We start from the raw sequence: 21,522 nt of genomic DNA, 5'->3' as shown, positions 1-21,522 counted from the left end.
GAGACATTTCTTTTGAAATTGTAAATAATGTTCTCCCACAGGATAAGTCTTTATCGCAGGAGGAAGACAAATTTGGTTTATGTAATAACATCTGCTATGACACTCTGTCAGCTGTTTTATTAGTCATTAGTTAAAAAAAAAAAAACATTTAATACCATCTGTGTTGTGACTTAAGTATAAAATGCTGGTGATTTTCTTACTTTGATATATTTACTTGAATGTTTAATTCTGATTCTAATTAAATGTTTTTTTCTGGTCCGGGATGGGTTAGGGTGAATTCACACTGAGTAAACGCTAGCTTATTCTGAACGTAAAACACGTTCAGAATAAGCGGCGTCTAAAGCAGCTCCATTCATTTCTATGGGAGCGGGGATACGAGCGCTCCCCATAGAAATGAATGGGCTGCTTCTTTCACTCCGTGCAGTCCCATTGAAGTGAATGGGGAGTGCCGGCGTATACGGCAAGCTCTGCTCATGCCGGAGCGTACACGCCGGCACTCCCCATTCACTTCAATGGGACTGCACGGAGTGAAAGAAGCAGCCCATTCATTTCTATGGGGAGCGCTCGTATCCCCGCTCCCATAGAAATGAATGGAGCTGCTTTAGACGCCGCTTATTCTGAACGTGTTTTACGTTCAGAATAAGCTAGCGTTTACTCAGTGTGAATGCACCCTTAGGCATTTGATACTGATGGCCTATCCTCAGCTGCCTGGAAGAGCTGAACAGAGCAGGAATAAATAAGGCCTCGTTCACATCTGCGTCGGTAATCCGTTCGGGGAAGTCCGCATGGGGACTTCGCTTTAGTTTGGTTATTTATTCCTTCTGAATTACTTACCTGCTATTAAACTACTGTTATACCAGTTAATAAGCATTGTGGGTGATTTATAATGATTTGCTTTTAAATTTGAATCTTTAATCATTATCATAAAAACGTTGTATTATATACATTTTTCTATTAGTCCTCATGCACATATACTAATATAAGTCCTTACTAGTGGCCAAAAAATGTTAAAATGTAACTTCTATTAATTCCTTTAAAAACCAACTCCTACAATCCCCCCCATAAATAGTTAAATCTCCAAGGATATCTCAGGAGATCAAACAATGGGTCTGGTGGAAATTTTTATGTTTCACAATGGGATGTGCCTCTTGAATGGGTCTAAAAACCAGCCTTTTATGCCTCTAGACCGATCCTCTATGCATCTATCAACCCCATGAAACCCATGACTCCTCCAGCCACAATGATGAATCAATGCACATCAGTGCTGCATGTAAGACTATACATAAAGTATCCACACAAGGGGTCCCTTTGCTATTCGATACAGTGTAACAAGCTCTGTCAGTACCATAATAGCGCCACTCTCAATATAAGTAGCCCCAGTGGTCCCTTACTAATTAATCATTCTAACAACAACCTCAACGCGTTTCCCTTCCTTAGAAGTTCGTCAGGAGGTGATAAAACCGCAGCAATGCACAGATGTAATGATATACGGTAAAATCCGCAGTTCGCAAGACCATAAAAGTTGGCCCCGCTACTTAGGGATTGACGCTGGTCTATGGTGCCTCCCGACTCTAAATAGCAAGAGCCAGGGCAGCTCCGCCCCTCTTGCCGCGGCCCACTCCCTGCGCGCACCAATTACAGCGCGCAGGGTGAACCATCCCTTTAGTGGGCGGGGCTGGTATCGGGCCATGCTGACAATAAACCTCGCGCATGTGTGAGTACTTAGTGAGACACGGCCATTCCCGTCATTTAGCCTAATAGTCGCAGTCATGATTCATAGTTGTTGACCTAGAACGATACTGGACATAGAACTCCTAGCAATCCAAAATGGATGAGCAACCCTATTATATGTTGGTACATCTAAGATCTTGTGTCTCAACTCGTGACAGAAAACCGTCTCTTGCTGCAATTACAGTTCCAGGGTAGAGAAATCAATACATAAATACTGTACATATTTTTTAATTATATTTATACACAGTTAGGTATTGACCTTAAGCTATTATAGCGTTAAAGGTGAGGGTGGAGTCAGGATACTCAGATGTGTTTTATAAATGTTGGAGGCTTGGTTTTTCTCTCATGCATGAGGAAGGAACATGTTAGTTCCAAAACGCGTAGCTTTCTGTACCATGAGACAACTGACTCTTTGTAGTTACTATGTAACTCTTTATATTGGTCACTGAATAAAAGTTATATTTTATACCTACTGATGGATGGAGTTCTACTATCCCTGGTTGATGCTGGATTTCAACATTACTTAGGGGTGTATAACCAAGTATTACTTAGGGGTGTACAACCAAGTATTACTTAGGGATGTGTAACCAAGTATTACTTAGTGGTGCATGTATTGCTGCACAAGCTGTGTATTCTGTTCCTTCTTTTAAATTGCAACAAGTAAGTTGAAAACCAATATTATATTGTAGTATTACTTTGGACTACTAATTGAAAAAAAACATGAGGATATAACTTTGGTACGTTTCCATTTATTTGTGAAGATATTGTAAAGTCTATGAAAAAAATGTTGGGTTACTAATAATGGTGAACATCAGTGTACAGTATATACAAAGTAGCAGTATCATAGCATCACATTGCAGGAAGGTTTAGTACCATTCTATTTCAGCGAACAGTTATTACATTCTAGGATGAGCATCTTGTCTTCTAATGTCTATGCAGCAGCCTCTTATTTATACATATTCACTGTATGTGCAGTTTAAGACATCGAAAATAAAGAATGGGGTTCATGTCTTTGAATACTTCTTCAATCACCACCAAACATCAGTGGTTGCAAAAACAGTCCAACAGTGCCCAGGATGCAGACCAGGACAAACACCCAGAGAAAGATGCGGTCAATTACCATGGCAACATATTTCCAGTCATTTTGGATCTAAAGAGGAAACGAATATTAGAATCAGTATTTCCTTATATAAAGTACACTTTTTGAATGTAACATTTCCTTAAAGTTATGTACAACTATATCATGGACTCCATTTCAAGCAATCGGGGGTATAGCTGTAGGGGGTGCTGTGCTACCAGGCCGTGGATGCATAGGATACTGCAAAGGTCCTTCTGCCATATAAAATAGATCACTGTTCTAAATGTCACAAGGTAAGAAAGGCCCCCATTGCAGAATGTCATCTGCTTATTTGCACTGTTTTCTAGTGGTAGAAGTCCTAATTTACTTTTAGGACGCGGTGTGCTACTTTAATTAGGGGTTATCAACTCACAAATAATGTTTATTTTTTTTTTTATTTGTTTCAATATGAAGTGAATTGAACCCCCTTATATGGTTATAGTGAGTCTGTTGCCCTGGTAGCTTTCCTTCTGGGATCAGTGATGTGACTGATGGGTGCTGACTGTTTAATGTATTAACTAAGCCGTCTGCCTTCTCTATCACGGGTGATTCAGACAGCAAAGGGAACTGGCTTAGCTATTCAACTGTGTGGAGACCAATATGGAACTGGAGCTTTCCAGATCACAGTCTAGAATGGAAATCTAGACAATTGAGTAGCTTTAATGATAAAAGAATATTAGTAAGTTCTATTCATTTCCCTTTGAAATACATCCTAAAAACATTTTAGGTGCTGAACGACCTCTTTTAAGCAAATTTCAGTATTCGTGTATATATAGAAAATCAGTTTTACCTCTTTGGCTTCATTTTGTATCCTCATATTCTCTGCGATAAAATGTACATTTTCAATGGCCTCTTTTATCTCTGAAGATAGTATTGATTTTGCAAGGAGATTATCCACGGATTCCAAGCTGGAGCCACGGGTAAGGTTGCATGCCATGTCAGATGTATATAGTCTTTTCATTTGTCCACAAGGACAGAAGTTGTCCTGGCAGACGAACTGGTCATCACAGCTTCTTATCTCAGAACTGCTGATGCTACTTATGTTAAAGCTATCGCCAATATAATGAGCTTTCACCGCATTTCCATCTTCTTTTGATGGTCTGCTCATGAACATTATTTTGGGGAGTTTCTCTAAGAAGATTTTCTTGACCCAGTGAGGCATTGTGTGTGTTTTGGGAGTTCTGTAATGCACATTTAGCACGAATACAGTTATAACAATAGAAAGTGTTACAAATATCATTGTAAAAAGTAAATATTCCCCAATTAGAGGAATCACCAAAGAGGTTGATGGAATAATTTCAGTTATAACCAGGAGAAATACAGTTAGTGACAAAAGCACAGACATGCACAATGTAACCTTTTCTCCACAATCTGATGGTAAGTAGAAAACCAAGATGGTTAAGCAGGAAATGAGAAGACAAGGGATGATCATGTAAATAGTATAGAATAATGGCAGACGCCTGATGTATAGAGAATATGTAATATCCTGATAGATTTCTGTACAGCAGTTGTATTTTATTTCATGCTTGTATCCAGGGGCACTGATAATGACCCACTCGCCACTCTCCCAGAATTCTTTCAGGTTCATCTCTGTGCCAATCATAACCAGATCAATATTTGCTTTATCGTATGTCCAGGAGCCAAACTTCATGGTACAGTTCTGGTAGTCAAAGGGGAAAAAAGTGACATCTATCCAGCAGGAGCTCTTGAATATAGCTGGTGGCATCCATGTTATCTCTCCTGTATGTCTTAGTATTGCCTTTGCTGTGTCATCCACTTGAAAGACCCCAATTGCACTGAAACCATAAAATATTTTAAGAAATAGAAACAATTTAAAGATATTTCTATATATCTAGTAATATGTGATACACTTGCAGTTATGTGTAAGATTACATAATTCCGTAATCTACAATTAGACAAAATATCACTATAATGCTACAATAATTTAAGATACTTTATATTTCAAAAGTTCCTTTCTGTTTGTGTTTTTGAAAGTCGCAGCATGTCAATTATACCTTTGGTATAATAGTTGCAGAAAGTCCACAAGGGATAACTCTGAGGACTTTCGGTGAAAAACGCTGCAGAAAAAAACAGGGATTAGTTCTCGCTATGGTCTTTTCCAAAGCGTTCTTTTGCATCAATTCACTGCGTGGGGCCTTAGCCTTATAGTAGTGAAAAAAGGAACACTCTACTCCTATATATCAAAAATCATCTGAATATAATTACGTGAATATACAAAAAATATCATTTCTAGCTTAGGGTCTTTAAATCCAAGCTATATTGTCTGGCGAAGATATAACTTTTCTCTAGAATATCAATAACACAGAAATATTTATAAAAACATTAACTCCAGTGACATATCAGTAATTTAGGTACACTGAGTATCATTATTCAGAGAATTTGTTACCTGTGCAAATATATTATTTGAGCTGATTCTGAACCTCATCCTATTTCTGTACTGCTTCATAGTTGTGTATTCAGCACTTCATTTATTACTTCTGTGACAATGCACACTTGTGTCACCAGGCATTTTGGGAATCTGTATGAGAGCCTATGGCCTGATCATGTAATATTCAATGTACGAGACAGTTTTTATTCTCTTTTAAGCATAGTATATATTGGTCTAAAAAATAAATGTGGCTGAAAATAAATAATGAGTATGCCCATCTGTCAGTGCTGTTATTCTCTAGCTTTATTATTCGCAACCAGTTTGCCAAAACACACAGCTATGAATCACAAATCCAATCTGAATAGTAAGAGAAAAAGTCTCAAATAGATTGAGTTCTGAAAACAGGAAATACATGGGAACTATTGAAATAGCTTTTTATTTAAGGCAATATATCCTAAATTATATCTGTAGTTTTCAGTTGGTTTAAAAAAACAATGTAAAACAATGTAAACCAGCCTCCATATTCCAACTACTGTGAAAGCATCTTGTTAAAGACGACCTTTTATGTCCTCTAAGGTAGGGATTGTGAGGAATGACCCCCTCTTCACAGTACGTCTATAGAAGTGTACCGTCAGGGGGGTTGTTCAGCACTGTCCAGTGATGACGCTGAGCTGTGAGTCCAGGTCCTCTGACAGTGCAGTATAGGGGTAGCTGAAACTAACGGCACTGATATCTCTGCGACAGGGAAATATATCAGCAAAGAGGAAAGTGTTTCTGAATTCTACCTTAGAGGACAGGAAAGGTCCTCTTTAAGCCATATTCCATAAATGTAGAATATGAATCCAGGGATTGCATACGTGTTCGTGCATGTTTTGCCTATGTTACCACGTGGCATTGTAGCATGTTACAGTGCCTGTAATGTGTCATAACCTCTTACCACACTGTCACGCCCTTTCCCATCAGCTTGTTAAACTTGATGAACGCAAGTCTTTTTCAGACACACTATGTATCTATGGAGACTTGCACAAGTCTGCAGTTGTAACTGATGCCATGCTATGACAAGATCTAATTTGATATCTATCTCAAGACTTCATCTGTCTTGCTCAAGACTTTGTAATATAATTTAAGGAAATATAAAAATGATGTAACATCTATGAGTTTTCCTTATAACTATAAATGATACAATATACAGCATACACACACACTCATTTATATAAAAGTTTCACATGTTTGAAAGTTATCTATGCTTGTAAGATCCATTTTGCTAACATTATCTTTCAACAAAATCAATACAAAATAAGGAACTTTAATAATGGATGCATTGTTCTTTATGGAAAGTGAATCTTACACTGGAAAATACTGTACTAACTTAAGGAAGCCCTTTCACCACCTCTGGTCCCAGACAGAAGTAGACAAGGGGGTGTGACTGAGCTCTGGCAAGGTCTGATTCTGATTGGGTAATATCAGAGAGCTCTGAAACATGCCCTGTTGCCTGCTCCTGCCTGTCACCACCCTCCTGACAGTATAGAGCCTAAGTTGAATACACCAGAAGGTGAAAAACATTGTGAATAAAAGGAATTGAAAACCACTCAAGTATAATGTATAAGGACAGGTGGACAGTCATTACTTGTTATAGAGAACTATGTCTGGCTTCCAGATCTTTGCAGAAGGAACTCGAATAAATTCAATTCCTGCGTACTGCTTTGGATCCCATTTCAGCTTGTAATCACTCCAGACCTGTGGAAATAAGACAAGCCATTTTTTATAAAGAATCAGAATTTATTTAATTATAAATTATTTCATTATAAATTGCATACTGTGGTGCAATTGTAGGGGAACATTATAATGTGGGGTCATATAATGTTAGGGTGACTGTAGGAGCATTCTACTTATGGCTGGAACTTCTATAGGAGCACAGTAGTGTTACAGTTACGGGAACACTGGAATTACTTGGGACTGAGTTAATGTTATGTGCCACTGTAGCTGGCTGGAAATACCGGTTGTTTCCCTATAATGGAAGCAGAAAGTGCACAGAGGAAAACTCTGCAGACTTTCTGTGAAAAGCGCTGTGGGAAAAACTGCTATGCGTTTCCGCCACGGTTGTTCCTGCAGTGCTGTTTTGTTACATGAATTATAAGCAGGAGGTTCTGATGATGGGAAGCAGAAGGGCTTTATGTTGCTGCTTGGGAAAAAACTGTTATTTTTCTTAAACCACTAGATTATAGGCCAAGGCTATGGTAACTTTTTGTACCCCTGCTGATTGATTTTAACCATTTGGTGACAGCTGCAGCTCAGTGCAATTCAATGTGTTAATTTAGACTGCAGCAGAAGCTCAATAGTTAAAATTATTGAACAGTGCAACAAAATGTCACAGTGTAGCCTTGACCTTAGGCTGGTCTTACACGGCCGTAATGTAAGTCCGCAAATGGTCCACAATTGAGGGTTTTCAATTGCGGACCATTTGCGGACACATTATACTCAATGCGGCCTCTTACACCACCGGGCAGCAACCGAGGTCCGCAGTTTATAGAGCATGTCCCTAATGGCCGTGAATTGCAGCACTGCATGGACTCGCCCATAGAACTCTATGGGCGAGTGCAGCAGTTTACGGCATCTGCAACTAGTGTTGCTGATCAGCAACTTGCGGACCGTAAAATCATTACAGCCATGTAAGACCAGCCTTAGTCACAATAATTGCCATTACAGTAATTAATAATCATTTTGCCTAGATAATTTTTTACAGTGATTGGGTTATATTTAAACACTGATCAGCACAGGTACGTATGACCACTCAATATCAGCCTGTAATCTTTGTTATAAAGGGATTGCTCACATACTTGGAAAACATTTGTAGAATCATCATAATAATCATAACTCAGAGGTTGTTATACAAAATGGTGTTTCTGTTCACCAGTTTCCCCTGTAGAGGGAGCCCTAGCACTGTAAGCACATCAGCAGTCTCAGCCTTTCAGCTTTGCCATAAATTGCCTTGACATTCCACAAAATGGAATATGCGGAAAGATCATTCTCTTTCATTAAATATAAAGTTTCTGATCCACGTTTTTCAAATTGCATTTGAGGTTATTCAGTAATGAAAGTATTTCTGATATATGCTCCCATTTTCTGAGCAGTTCAATTGTATTACCCTCGTATTACAAGACAAGACATGGAATAATGTACCGAAAGGTGTATCTGGCTCCTTCAGTACATCTATGGAATCATCATTTTATAATGAAATCAGAGCATGTTATTGTAATATAGTATCAATGTCTGAATACTTTCTATTCTCAATAAACAGCAATATTAAAACGTCTTTGAGTAGAAATAATAAGTAACTATTTTATGGTGCACGTCAAGAAGGATCCCACTGAGACTGAGTAGTCTGATTCAAGGTGCGTTTAATTAAAACACACAATGCATACCTCCCAAGCATCCATTTCCGCGGGACATTCACAATTCCGGTGACGTGTCCCGCGGTCCTGGTTGGAGGGAGGTATGTCCCGATTTCAACTCAGATCTGCGTCCAGAGGATGCAGATCTGAGTTGAACACATACGCGGCTGAAGCAAGGAGCTGTCACAGTTCAGTTCCTTGCTTCGCCGCTGAACGCCGCCTACTGGCTGTGTAGACGCGATGTGATGACGTCACATCACGTCTACAACTGTGCGCGAGTGAGAGAGAGGCGCGCAGAGAGCAGCGGGGGAACGAAGAGAAGGTAAGTGTAATGTTTACACTGAGGTGGAACGTGAAACTAGGGGCAGGTGAATGAGAGGACGGCATGTCACTGGGGGCAGAGATGTGGGGACATGAATTTGGTGGCAGAGATGGAGGGACATGAATCTGGGGGCAGAGATGGAGAGGACATGAATCTGGGGGCAGAGATGGGGGACATGAATCTGGGGCAGAGATGGGGGGACATGAATCTGGGGGCAGAGATGGAGAGGACATGAATCTGGGGGCAGAGATGGAGAGGACATGAATCTGAGGGCAGAGATGTGGAGACATGAATCTGGGGGCAGAGATGGAGAGGACATGAATCTGGGGGCAGAGATGTGGAGACATGAATCTGGGGGCAGAGATGGAGAGGATATGAATCTGAAGGCAGAGATGTGGGGACATGAATCTGGGGGCAGAGATGTGGGGACATGAATCTGGGGGCAGAGATGGAGGGGACATGAATCTGGGGGCAGAGATGGGGGACATGAATCTGGGGGCAGAGATGGAGGGGCGGACATGAATCTGGGGGCAGAGATGGAGAGGACATGAATCTGGGGGCAGAGATGGGGGGACATGAATCTGGGGGCAGAGATGGAGGGGACATGAATCTGGGGGCAGATATGGGGGGACATGAATCTGGGGGCAGAGATGTGGAGACATGAATCTGGGGCAGAGATGGAGAGGACATGAATCTGGGGGCAGAGATGGGGGACATGAATCTGGGGGCAGAGATGGGGGGACATGAATCTGGGGGCAGAGATGGAGAGGACATGAATCTGGGGGCAGAGATGGAGAGGACATGAATCTGAGGGTAGAGATGTGGAGACATGAATCTGGGGGCAGAGATGGAAGGGACATGAATCTGGGGGCAGAGATGGAGGGGACATGAAACTGGGGGCAGAGATGGAGGGGGGACATGAAACTGGGGGCAGATGAAGGGTGTATATGAAACTGGGGGAGAGATAGAGGGGGAACATATAATTTACGGGTCACTGTAGGAGGATTATACTGTGTGCGGGCACATGAACAATTAATGAGAATGGGCAGAGTCAACACAAAAGTGGGTGGGGCTAAATTTGCCATGGCCGGCTACACGCGCCGCACATGTTGTCCCTCTTTCGGTTCTTCAAAAGTTGGGAGGTATGCACAATGTATGGTGTAAGCATAAACGTTTTCGCCTAAATCGGCCTTTTTCAGACTGAAGTATGACGTCTCACAACCTATTCGGGTATAGACTTGAATATACTCAGAGATAAGCAAAGAACTGACATACCATGTGTTAAAGGGTTTGTGATCTCGTACTGTTTGCTGGTAATCTGTATGTTAGTGCATGGATGCTCTTTCCATGGGTTTATGTCGGCTTAGATGTCGTGGTTGCTGGACTGGCTATATATACTCATTGGTGTAGATGTTAATACTAGCTGGCAGGAGGGTGCCTCAGTGGCGTCCTTTGATGCCGTGGTTGCTGGGCTGGCTAAGTGTACACGTTAATAGCGTGGGGTAGAAATGAATCAAACTATGGTGCACACCAAACTTCACAGATAAGGGTCTCCTGGGGATTGGCAGATTACCTATTACTTACACCAGAAATTGGCACAAAGTATAACACAAATCTACCCGTACTCATAGCAGAAGTATAGTATAACTTCTGCAGCAGGATTATTATTGGCCATGCACTATCATGCTGACAGGTTTTCCTATGAAACATAAGTCTAATGGATAAAAGTACAAACTGTCAAACACACAAGTTTTTAGTTATGAGCTCTCCTATTTTTTGGTACCATTGTACCAGAATTGTCGCACATATTGATTCAGAAAATCTCCTTGTTTATGTAATCTCGTGTGATCTTATCTTTCAGCCTTTGAGCCTCTTGACAACGACACAGTCCAAGAGTACCTGTTGTGAACTGTAACCAGTAATAAATTCTAGTACAATCATATACGGTATTACGGGAGTCAATATCAACAAGGCAATGAAATTTCTTGTATATATGGAAAATCTTATTCTGTATTTATTGCAATAGTTACTTACATGTTTCAGCCATAGGTTGGTTTCCATAATCTGATTAACTTCATCCTATGAATATGCAGATAAAAAGCAATAGCACAGTACCAATATATTTATATACATGATACCATCTGTTATTAACATCAATATCAATATAGTTCAGAAGCCATGTTGGAAGTGGCCTTGATAGCAAGTCCTCACTATGTTGTCTGCATTGTGGAAAATACATTATGCCATGTATAGGAAGTAAAAAATAGTGATAATACTAGTAATGTTATTAGGTAGAAAACAGTCATTTCCTATATTCTCGTGCCCTGCTGTTCTACATTACCATAGGCAAGTCTCCTGTCTGTCCAGTCTTTACCAAAAACAGGATCCTAGCAAGTTTTCTCATATGTAAAACATTCCCAATATTGTCTGTGGACTGCTGATAGGTTCTCCTAAAAATGCACAGTTGTGATATATTTACCAACAATCAGGGACATTCATTCACTAACTATGAATGTCAATGTAGGAAATGTTACTGGCTACGTTAATGTAATAACCTCCACAACATGCTTTGGTTGCTAGCGGCTATTAGATCACATCTGTAATATATTTCTAAGTAACCTCAGCCTCACCACTAATAATGGTGAAGATCATGTATTAAAGTCAATGTAAGGTATGGAGAATGCAGTACAATCTGCAAGCAGCATGCTATAAACCAGGAGATTAATATATAGTATAACTTGTCATTTACCTACTGAAATCCCTGCATTTTGTATATTGAGTTGGCTTCCCCTTCCATGACTGTGCATACAACGATAGCTGTCGGCCTCATTGGCTCCTCAACATAGAAAGAGCAGAGATTTCAATGGATAAATGAATCTTTTACCACTTATCTATATATCAATGCCTTTTCCATGGGATAGGTTTGCTAAAAAGGAATAGTAGGGCTGCTGTCTGTATACTGTTTTCTTTCTTAAGGTGGCCATAAACATAAGCTGTTAAATGGGGATGAAAGGGGAAGGTTTCAAACAACAAAAAACTTTTATCTTTGACTATTCTTTCAACCGGCCTAGTACATCCTAATACACCGTAAAGAATATTAAATTACCATTATGAAGTAAAATTTGGCCCACAAAAAAATAAGGCTTCATATGGCTCTGTGAATAATAAAATAAAAATTCATGACCTTTGGAAGGTGGAGAATAAGAAACCAAAATGTATAATGGCATAAGTGGAAAGGCGTTAAAGCCATGCACTCATTTTAGCAGCTACATCACCATGTATATTGTCATGTATGTGCCCTGTAATTCCTATGTAAAAGTAAACTAGTACAATACACATAGATATAACGAATAAATGAAATAACATTGTACATGTGTCAATAACATCAGTAGTCTTACCACTTTAACAAGCTGTGACATTGACACTTCAAACTGTACAGTAACTGGATCAGACACATTTTCCACTGGTCGGATATATGGATTGTAGTTGTCAAATAGAGTTTTATAGAGTTTGTGTTCTGCATTGAAGCAAATGGACTCTAGAAATGAAACATTAGCCAGTGTTATTACATAGGCCATCACTTTTAATATGGTGTTAAATGTATATATAATGTAGCCCTCACCGGGTTCCATTTCTTTGGTTACAATACATCATCAAAGACTCCACTATAAATAATCCTAAACATTATTGGACTTTGCAGTGAACCCAAGTTCTGTTATATTGACAATGGACAACTCTTGCTATAATTCGTTCATTTCTGAATGATTATAAAGACAATTTTCCAGTGTAAATGCACAAAAGGTTCCACAATAAATGATAAATCTGTAGTTTCCTCTGTTATACAGTATATTGAATGTGAATATGTAAAAAGCATCTACATAGTCGGGGGTGGTAGTAAATGTAATTCAGCTTATAGAACATTTACCATATGCCTGTCTAGCAACTGGATCTCTCCATGATGACGCTCCCCACTAGTCTGAGGGGAAACACTTCCTGCCATTACAACTAAAGGTAACACCAATTCATATTCATAGCATCACACATATATTACACAGGAATACACCAGGCCCTACAATGATGCCTAAGGATAAAGGATAATGCACACAGGAACCAACATGGGCACCAGAGACATCAGGAATCACAAGGCTCAGTATGTACAGTAATGTAACAACAACATCTGAGTGGTTACTTTTACTTTTGTTATTGGCAATAGAATGTCGCTGCAGGGAGATGACAGGAGCTGTTACATTGCTATTGCAGCTGGGGGCCTTCTGAAGACTCCCAGGACTACCAGTGCCTTCTGCCTGCATAGACTTCAGTACAATAGGGCTTCAGTCTATAGTATGAGCAATCTAATAATCACAGGTTGAAAACCCTTTGGGGAACTAAAAAAAAAGTTTTAGCACGTCTAAAAATGTCCTTACTATTAAAATATAAGAATATACTGTATAACCCATATGGTGAACACCTAAATTGAAAAGAAAATTGAAATGCCTAAATCTATGTTTATTGCCCCTTTCCTTCCTAAAAATAGTTTTAAAAAAGTTATCAAAATCTTAGACATTCCCTAAAATAGTATCAATAAAAACTACAAACCTTACTACGCCATAATAAAGACTCCACAGACAGCCCCGTGCACAGCTAAATAAAAAAATAGATACAGATACTGAACAATAGGCAACTGGCAGCAGGCCTACTGTCCGACAAGGGTTCACAATCCAGATGCTCTGAATCCTTTAGACAAGGAGGCCCACAAGTTTCTGACATGTACAGTACAGACCAAAAGTTTGGACACACTTTCTCAATCAAAGAGTTTTCTGGATTTTCATGACTATGAAAATTGTAGATTCACACTGAAGGCGTCAAAATTATGAATTAACACATGTGGAATGATATACCGTGTATACTCGAGTATAAGCTGAATTTTTCAGCACAGTTTTTGTGCTGAAGAAGTGCGCCTCGGCTTATACTCGCATCAATACGGTAATCGAAAATGTCACATGACTGGTCCGCAGTGAAAGACATCTGTGGGAGGCCGCTGGAGCAGCGATAGGTGAATGGTATCTTCTCTGTCTTGGAAACATCTTAAGGCGGCCCTGAAAACAGCGCTGCCTCACCGATCACCTATTGGCAGCATCACTGTTCCAGCGGCCTCCGACAGATGTCTTTCACTGCGGACCAGTTCAATTACCACTCGAGTCAATACGGTAATTGACTTGACTGTATTGACTTGGCTGCAGCGGGCCTCCGCTCCAGTCCCAGCCCCCTCCCCTGGTTACATCACACGCCAGGTGACGTGGCCACGTTAGCTCAGGCCCGCACCCGGCGTGTGTCGATGACGTCTTACTGCGTCTCATCACAGGCGGCGTCATCACGCCCCCTACGCTGAGACGCAGGAGCTGCCGCGGGAGAAGATGAGCAGCTCCGGGAGATGAGGATCAGCGGTGGCAGCGGGAGCAGCAGCGCGAGGTCGATAAGTATGAGAACTTAATGTTTGTTTGTTTTATAATAGGCCACTACCTGCTGAAGTATTCCCAGCAGGTATCGGCCTATTTACCAACCTCCCCAGGTCTGTTCACTGCCCACCTCCGCGTCACCTTATACTATAGGCCACAGAGGCCAGCAGTGAGTAGGCCTGAGCCACAGCCGCGATCCCACTGCCGCTATTATCAGACTCAGGGGTCTTTTCAGACCCCCGAGTATAATAATCGGAGCCCCAGGGGAGGTGATAGAAAATAATGAACAGTTTTACTCACCGTTCCGGGATCCGATGTTAATCCTAGCCGGTTTCGGGCCCACATGATAATATCCCAGACGTCACATGGTCTGGGATCTTACCATATAGGCCCAAAGCCTGCAGTAGAAGTAATAGCCTGTTACTGCTAGCACAGGCTTTGGGCCTGTATGGCAATAGGCTGCTACTGCTACCATAAGGCTACCAGATGTCTGGGCCATTATCATACAGGCCCAAAGCCTTATGGTAGCAGTAGCAGCCTGTTTCCATACAGGCCCAAAGCCTGTGCTAGCAGTAACAGGCTATTACTACTACCACAGGCTTTGGGCCTACATGGTAATAGTCATGAAAATACAGAAAACTCTATGAATGAGAAGGTCTGTCCAAACTTTTGGTTTGTACTGTATGTCCTGTGCTGTATTTTTGAACATCTGGGGTTCAGTCTGAAGCCCGAAGCTCTAGGGGGCCTTAATGCAAAATCAGTATTGCCTTGCGCAATTTAGAATAAAATTACAATTTAGAATTTTATGTGGCAGACTGACCACTTAAGGTCCCCTAAGAGTCCAGGGGAGTTAGCAACTATTACCTCTGCATCCCCTATAGCTACAAATGAAGACCCTATTTTTCTCCTTTGCTGTTGTCCCTCTCCCTCTGGACATTTATTAACTCCCATATCTAATGCTTTCTTCCTATGCCCCCTCATGTATAGGTATAGTTAGTTATTATGAGAGTGAGTGAAGGGGGTTGTGTGTCTGTGTATAGGATCTGTGCAGTTGTGGTTGTATTTTATGGATATTTTGGGGTAATTCTTGTTTTGTATTTTTGGTGCTGTACTATCATTTTGAATTTATTTTGCACAATTTCATACATAGAAGTATATATTACATATAGTATTGTGTGACACATTATTTAATAAATGTATTTTAGTATTAGTAGTGTGTTGTAAATCACCAGGTACACAAACTAGAAAAGAAAACAAATAACTAGGAATACCAAGGAAAAAGGAGGGGACCAAGTAACCTCCAGTCACCTTTTAACCGTGGTAATGCATAGAAATGTTTTTTTTCAAAATTGGTTTTGCTGTGTTCACACTGTCCTGCAGATAACGTTATTTTTTACCAAACAGTGGACACTGTAACAACAAAACAAATTGGTGCAACTGTGGCTATTTTTTACAATTACACTCCATTCTGATTTATTTTCCACTTCTCCAGTGATTTGGATGGAATACTAAATGGTGACATTAGGAAGTACAGTTTGGCTTGAAAAAACAAGCCCTCATATGGCAATGTGGACAAAAATGTTTTAAAGGGATTCTACCACTAAAACACTTTTTTTTCTAGTTACCACGTCGGAATAGCCTTTAAAAAGGCTATTCGTCTCTTACCTGTGGAAGTGCTCTCCGCCGCGCCGTTCGTTCAAAATACCGGTTTGTACCGGTATGCTAATGAGTTCTCTCGCAGCGATGGGGGTGTCCCCATCGCAGGAGCAGCGATGGGGGCGTCCCCATTGCAGCTCGAAAACTCACCGCAGCGCCGCCTCTCCGGTCTTCGGTGTCCTCCCCTTGCCTCTTCAGCGTCTGTCGGACACCTGCGCAGTATGCTCTCTGTTCGACGAAGATTGCCGAACGTACTGCGGGCACCGCACTTTCGCGCATGCGCAGTACGTTCGGCAATCTTCGCCGAACAGAGAGCATACTGCGCAGGCGTCCGACAGACGCTGAAGAGGCAAGGGGAGGACACCGAAGACCGGAGAGGCGGCGCTGCGGTGAGTTTTCGAGCTGCAATGGGGACGCCCCCATCGCTGCTCCTGCGATGGGGACGCCCCCATCGCTGCGAGAGAACTCATTAGCATACCGGTACAAACCGGTATTTTGAACGAACGGCGCGGCGGAGAGCACTTCCACAGGTAAGAGACGAATAGCCTTTTTAAAGGCTATTCCGACGTGGTAACTAGAAAAAAAAGTGTTTTAGTGGTAGAATCCCTTTAAAAGTTATGCCTCTTAGAAAGCAGGGAGGAGAAATGGGAAACACAAAAGCAAAAATTGGCCCAGTCCTGATGCCTTTTCCAAATCACGCGGATCTTAACAATATATCATAACGTGTGAGCCGGGGGGGGGGGGGGATGGTGATCTATCTCACAGAAAGCCTATATTCACACAACCATGCAATAGCCATTTTTTTTAACAGCCATCACATGGCCGCACTAATTCACACGTTACTTTGAAACAACGGACCTTCAGAATATAGGTCATGCTCATGCTCTATTTTTGTCCATTTTCATGGATCTCTCCATACAATGTATTAGGGATCTGTAAAAACAGACACCCCTCAAGCGCAAAATCACTGTGAAAAATGGACATTTTTCAGTGCTATGTCCACCTCTATTCATGTGAAACTCTCCTTAGGTAAGATCAAATTTTATGGGCTTCAAGAGCTTTGGAAATATTGTTCTTGACAACTTTATATCTTTTAGGTTAAGGCCCAATGCTGTGGAAAAGACCGCGGCGGAAACACAGCAGGCTTTCTTTCCACAGCGTTTTTTATAGAAAGTCTGCAGAGGGAAACTTTCTGCACCTATTATAGCTATACATTAAACACCAGTTTTTCCGTAGGTATAATTGACATGCTGCAATAAGCAACATTTTTTGAAATTACAGCTTTGCCGCTGCACATTTTTTTACCTGCAATGTATAGATGGGATAAGCCAGAATCTGTTCCACTTTGCAGGTAACGAAAAACACAGCATTTTTGCCGAGGCGTTTCCACCATTGGGCCCCAGCCTTAAATATACATATATACATTATATGCATTTCCATAGGTTCATAGGTTTATTTCCACAGTTTATTCATATGGTCAATATACTATAAGATAAGCCCTAGATTTTATTTTTACATAGGCATGGTTGCGTTGTGTAGGATGCTAATTTGTACTTAAATGTGTAAAAAGGCAATGCTGCCAAATTGCCAAGAAAAGGTTGTCAGGGGTACAGCTTGACTGTAGAATGCATTGAGATTTTTACTACCCCTATGGCAATTTCTGATTGACCTTTTCTAAGGAAAGATTTGCATGAATCAAATTAAGTTCATATATTTATAAACATTCATCATAAAAAGCCCAAAAACCTTTATTTTTGTTACAAAGTACAGCAAAGCAGCCTTTTTTTGACCTTTGCATGCCATACATACAGTATATGGTGCACATGTGGACATGAATTTGGACTTCAATTCTATTTCAAACATTTTTACAGATTTTAGAAAAGTGACTTTAAAGGGGTATTCCCATAACTCTTGTTCACCAACCTGCAGGGCTCTGTGCTCTCTTCACTTCCTGGTTTTCTGGCACATTGGTGGGCGGGGTTTCACTTGCTCTGCTATCAGCTATATTTGCAGTCAGTAATGAGAGATTGGTTGTAAATGCATTATCACAGTATGAAGCTGATGTAGAAGCTGATGTAGCAGAGCTGGATTTGAGTCAGCTTGCATTACATACAGAAGTAACAGACTTCTTATCTCAGCCCTTATCAGCCAAATTCAATTAAACTGGCTGATATGTGGAAGAGCCGGGTTCAGAGTTCAGAAAATGCCGGAGCTTTCACCTCCCCCCTCCCCTATCTGAGAAGCTCTGTTACTTGTTAGACATAAACAGCCACGAGCTGCTCCCAGCACTCAGCCCCTCCCTCCCCCCTGAGAGCAGGCAGCTACATCACTTGGGAACTGAGCAGATAAGCCCGTGGTCATAGAAACAGAGTGTAAACAATGAAGTGAATAAATTAAGATAGCGGCCAAACAAAGCAGTTTTGATAAAGCAATGTATTTAGGAAAAGTCTTAAATCCACATAAACTAGCAGTATAGATAGGATCCTTGTTATGGGACAACCCCTTTAAGTATGTAATGTTCTTATGTTTCCTCTGACCCCTTGTTCACATCTGCATTTGGCAATCTGTTCAGGGAGTCCGCATGGGGACCCCCAGAATGGACTACAAAATGCATTTGCAAGCCCTGTGCAGTGAAAGCACATGGACCCCATAGACTATAATGGGGTCCGTGTGCTTGCCACGTGCTGCCCGCACGCATCATGCAGACAGGAAAATAGATTGTGAACTACTTTCCTCTCCGCATGTTCCCTGCGGAGATCTCGTGGCAAGCGCACAAACCCCATTATAGTCTATGGGGTCTGTGTGCTTTCACTACACAGCGCTTGCATTTGCGTTTGGTATTCCGTTCAGGGGGGTCCTCATGCGGACTCCCCTGGACGGAATACCAACACAGATGTGAACCAACCCTTACACAGCCTAATATTAGTATTTAGTGCAGCAGTGAATGCTAAGAACATAGCATGAGATAAAGGGAATCTGCCAGTAGTTTTGACCATGCAAAGTGATAGGTAGCAGCCCTGAAAAGCTTCTTAAGCAAAGAAAGAGACATTTTAATCAAGTGTTTTCTCCTGCAATTGCCAATAAGGAGATCTCTCACACTCAAGTTCTCTGCTCCACACCCCTTCCCCTTAGTTTTGACTGACTGCTTGTATCCTTGTTGGGTGTGGGACTAAAGCAAGTTGGATTCAAATGCCTTCTTAAAGTAATGCTGATACTACAGCCACCCACATTGGTATTCAGGGTGAAAACTGGTACACAAAACCTACTAAAGAAGACTAAGCACAATGTTCATAGACTGTAAGCTCTTGCGAGCAGAGCCCACAGTCCCATTGTGTGAATTGACTATCACTCTGTAATGTATCTTTTTGTCTGTAGAATTTGTAAAGTGCTGCAGAACACGTTGGTGCTATGAAAATAAAATGTATTATTATTAGAGATGAGCGAACACTGTTCGGATCAGCCGGTCCGAACAGCACGCTCCCATAGAAATGACTGGAAGCACCTGTGACGCTGACTTTGCCGGCGGACGGACGGCGTCACAGGTGCTTCCAGTCATTTCTATGGAGCGTGCTGTTCGGATCGGCTGATCTGAACAGTGTTTGCTCATCTCTAATTATTATTATTAATGCTTCATTAAAGAGAAATGGAAATGGCTCTTTATTGAAACATAGGGAAACAAAATCATTGAGAAGAGCACACACAGTACCACAGTAACAGGTATGTCATGGTGGACACAATCACTAAAGCATATGGTATACATTGCAACAAGCTGTACCAAATAACCCAGCATAAGATCCCCAAATCAGTATGGGGTGAAATCAAACACTATAGAAGATATAGAAAAGAAAGAAATGAGTACTCCTGAAGAACAGGAGTACCAGAATATGACAGCACATAGGATGTTCATTGTTGCTTCCTCTGGGAGTTATGAGAGTCAAAATTGCTGACAGACTCCCTTTAGGCCGGGGCCCCACGAACCGGAAACGTCGCGTTGTACAGTGCAGGCAAAGTGGATGGGATTCATGCGAATCACATCCCCACTTTGCAGAAAAGATTGCAGCGTGGACATGCTGCGATTTGCAAAGCCGTTGCGGCTTTGCAAATCGCAGCATGTCAATTATATCTACGGAAACGCCAATCTACAATTTTCAATTGTAGATTGAAAGTTAAATTAAGTGAATAAAACATTTGACCTTTTTACCATGCTATAAACATGAAGTAAAAATAAGTGATAAACGCCCCATATAATGTGCATATTTGTATTGTTCATATACAGTATGTATCTGGCTTCCTGTGGAGGCAGTAATGATACTTCTGACCTGCCTATTGTACTATTGTAAAAGATAGATGTATATGAACCATTACCTATAGGCTTTGGTCCTTTAGCATCTGAGAGCTTCTTTAGTTTTCATATTCAGTTGCAAATTTGTAAAGGGCCAAGTGTTTGCAGAATGGATAGTATAATATTCAGCATGGTTATTTAGTCAGTGATACCGATACATTAGTTACAGGTGGCCTCGACAATATTAAAATAGCATAATTCTAAACTTCATCTTACACAGCATGTATATGAAATAATAAACATACAGAATAAGAAAGGCAGTTGTACCAATTCATTCCAGAAATACAATAACTTGCTATTGTTAGCAACTGCAGGGTTCATTTTCCATATACATAACACGGCAGGCTTTCCAGCACATAAAAATCATTGGCAGACATGGGACTGTAATGTTCCAGCAGACACACCCTATAACACATCATATTGAAACTTTTAGGCATGGTCATAATAATACAGATAAAAATTCTAAGTGACACAATAAACTACTCAAATGCATAATCTCTCCTTTTGTATATATACATCATACAGAAATAAAAAAAACTCCCCAAAAATCTAACAAAACAGAATATTATAGTGATGACTTACCATTACTTAGTGCCAGGAAAGTAACGCAGGTATACAGCCACTTCATGGTATTGGTCATATACAAGGCTTTGCTGGTGTCAGACACTGGTAGATTGTGTCTGAGAAGGGTCTGCACTACAATATCAGAGACCGACTGACAATAAAACAGCTCTGCTCATAATGATGTTCTCCTCCCCCAGCTGAACAGCTGTATGAGTGCAGGCAACTGGGAAATAAATGTTATATTAACAGCTAAAAAAGCACCATTCTAAAGAAATATATACAAAGGAAATCAGCGGATATGGCATCTAAATTATTAATACAAAGGGTCATCGTTATCACAGATGGCTATATACAATAAATCTATCATTACTGTAAAACAAAGCAGCTATCAATGACACAATAAAAATCTGCAAGAAGCCCTAGTCTACCTTACTATCGCCATCAATACCTCCTATAGGATACCAGTAAGGTTTTATGTGTTATCCAATAATCCATTTACAGAGGGATAAATAAAATGGTTTTACATACTAAGACCACTATATTGTCTAAATCC

General features: G+C 40.9%; 1 protein-coding gene across 1 annotated transcript; it reads right to left on the bottom strand.

Moving 5' to 3' along the window:
* Window positions 1–2,755: 2,755 nt before the first annotated feature.
* On the bottom strand, window positions 2,756–21,082 carry LOC142203008 (neuronal acetylcholine receptor subunit alpha-3-like). Its single transcript, XM_075273427.1, has 6 exons — window positions 20,988–21,082; window positions 12,350–12,489; window positions 10,986–11,030; window positions 6,865–6,974; window positions 3,639–4,644; window positions 2,756–2,881 (listed from the first exon to the last, which is right to left on the bottom strand). The coding sequence occupies exons 1-6, from the start codon at window positions 21,043–21,045 to the stop codon at window positions 2,756–2,758; spliced, it is 1,485 nt and encodes a 494-aa protein (XP_075129528.1). The 5' UTR covers window positions 21,046–21,082.
* Between the last annotated feature and the right edge of the window lie 440 nt (window positions 21,083–21,522).

This window comes from Leptodactylus fuscus, chromosome 5 (assembly GCF_031893055.1).
Source record: "Leptodactylus fuscus isolate aLepFus1 chromosome 5, aLepFus1.hap2, whole genome shotgun sequence".
Taxonomy (NCBI): domain Eukaryota; kingdom Metazoa; phylum Chordata; class Amphibia; order Anura; family Leptodactylidae; genus Leptodactylus; species Leptodactylus fuscus.
This window is presented reverse-complemented; position numbering and strand designations above follow the sequence as displayed.

Coding starts and splice junctions, on each gene's coding strand:
- LOC142203008 (XM_075273427.1), bottom strand. CDS start 21,045: ATGACCAATACCATGAAGTGGCTGTATACCTGCGTTACTTTCCTGGCA. Junction 6,975..10,985: donor CCAACCTATGGCTGAAACAT/GTAAGTAACTAT, acceptor TTATTTCCACAG/GTCTGGAGTGATTACAAGCT. Junction 2,882..3,638: donor TACAAAATGAAGCCAAAGAG/GTAAAACTGATT, acceptor TTTCCTCTTTAG/ATCCAAAATGACTGGAAATA.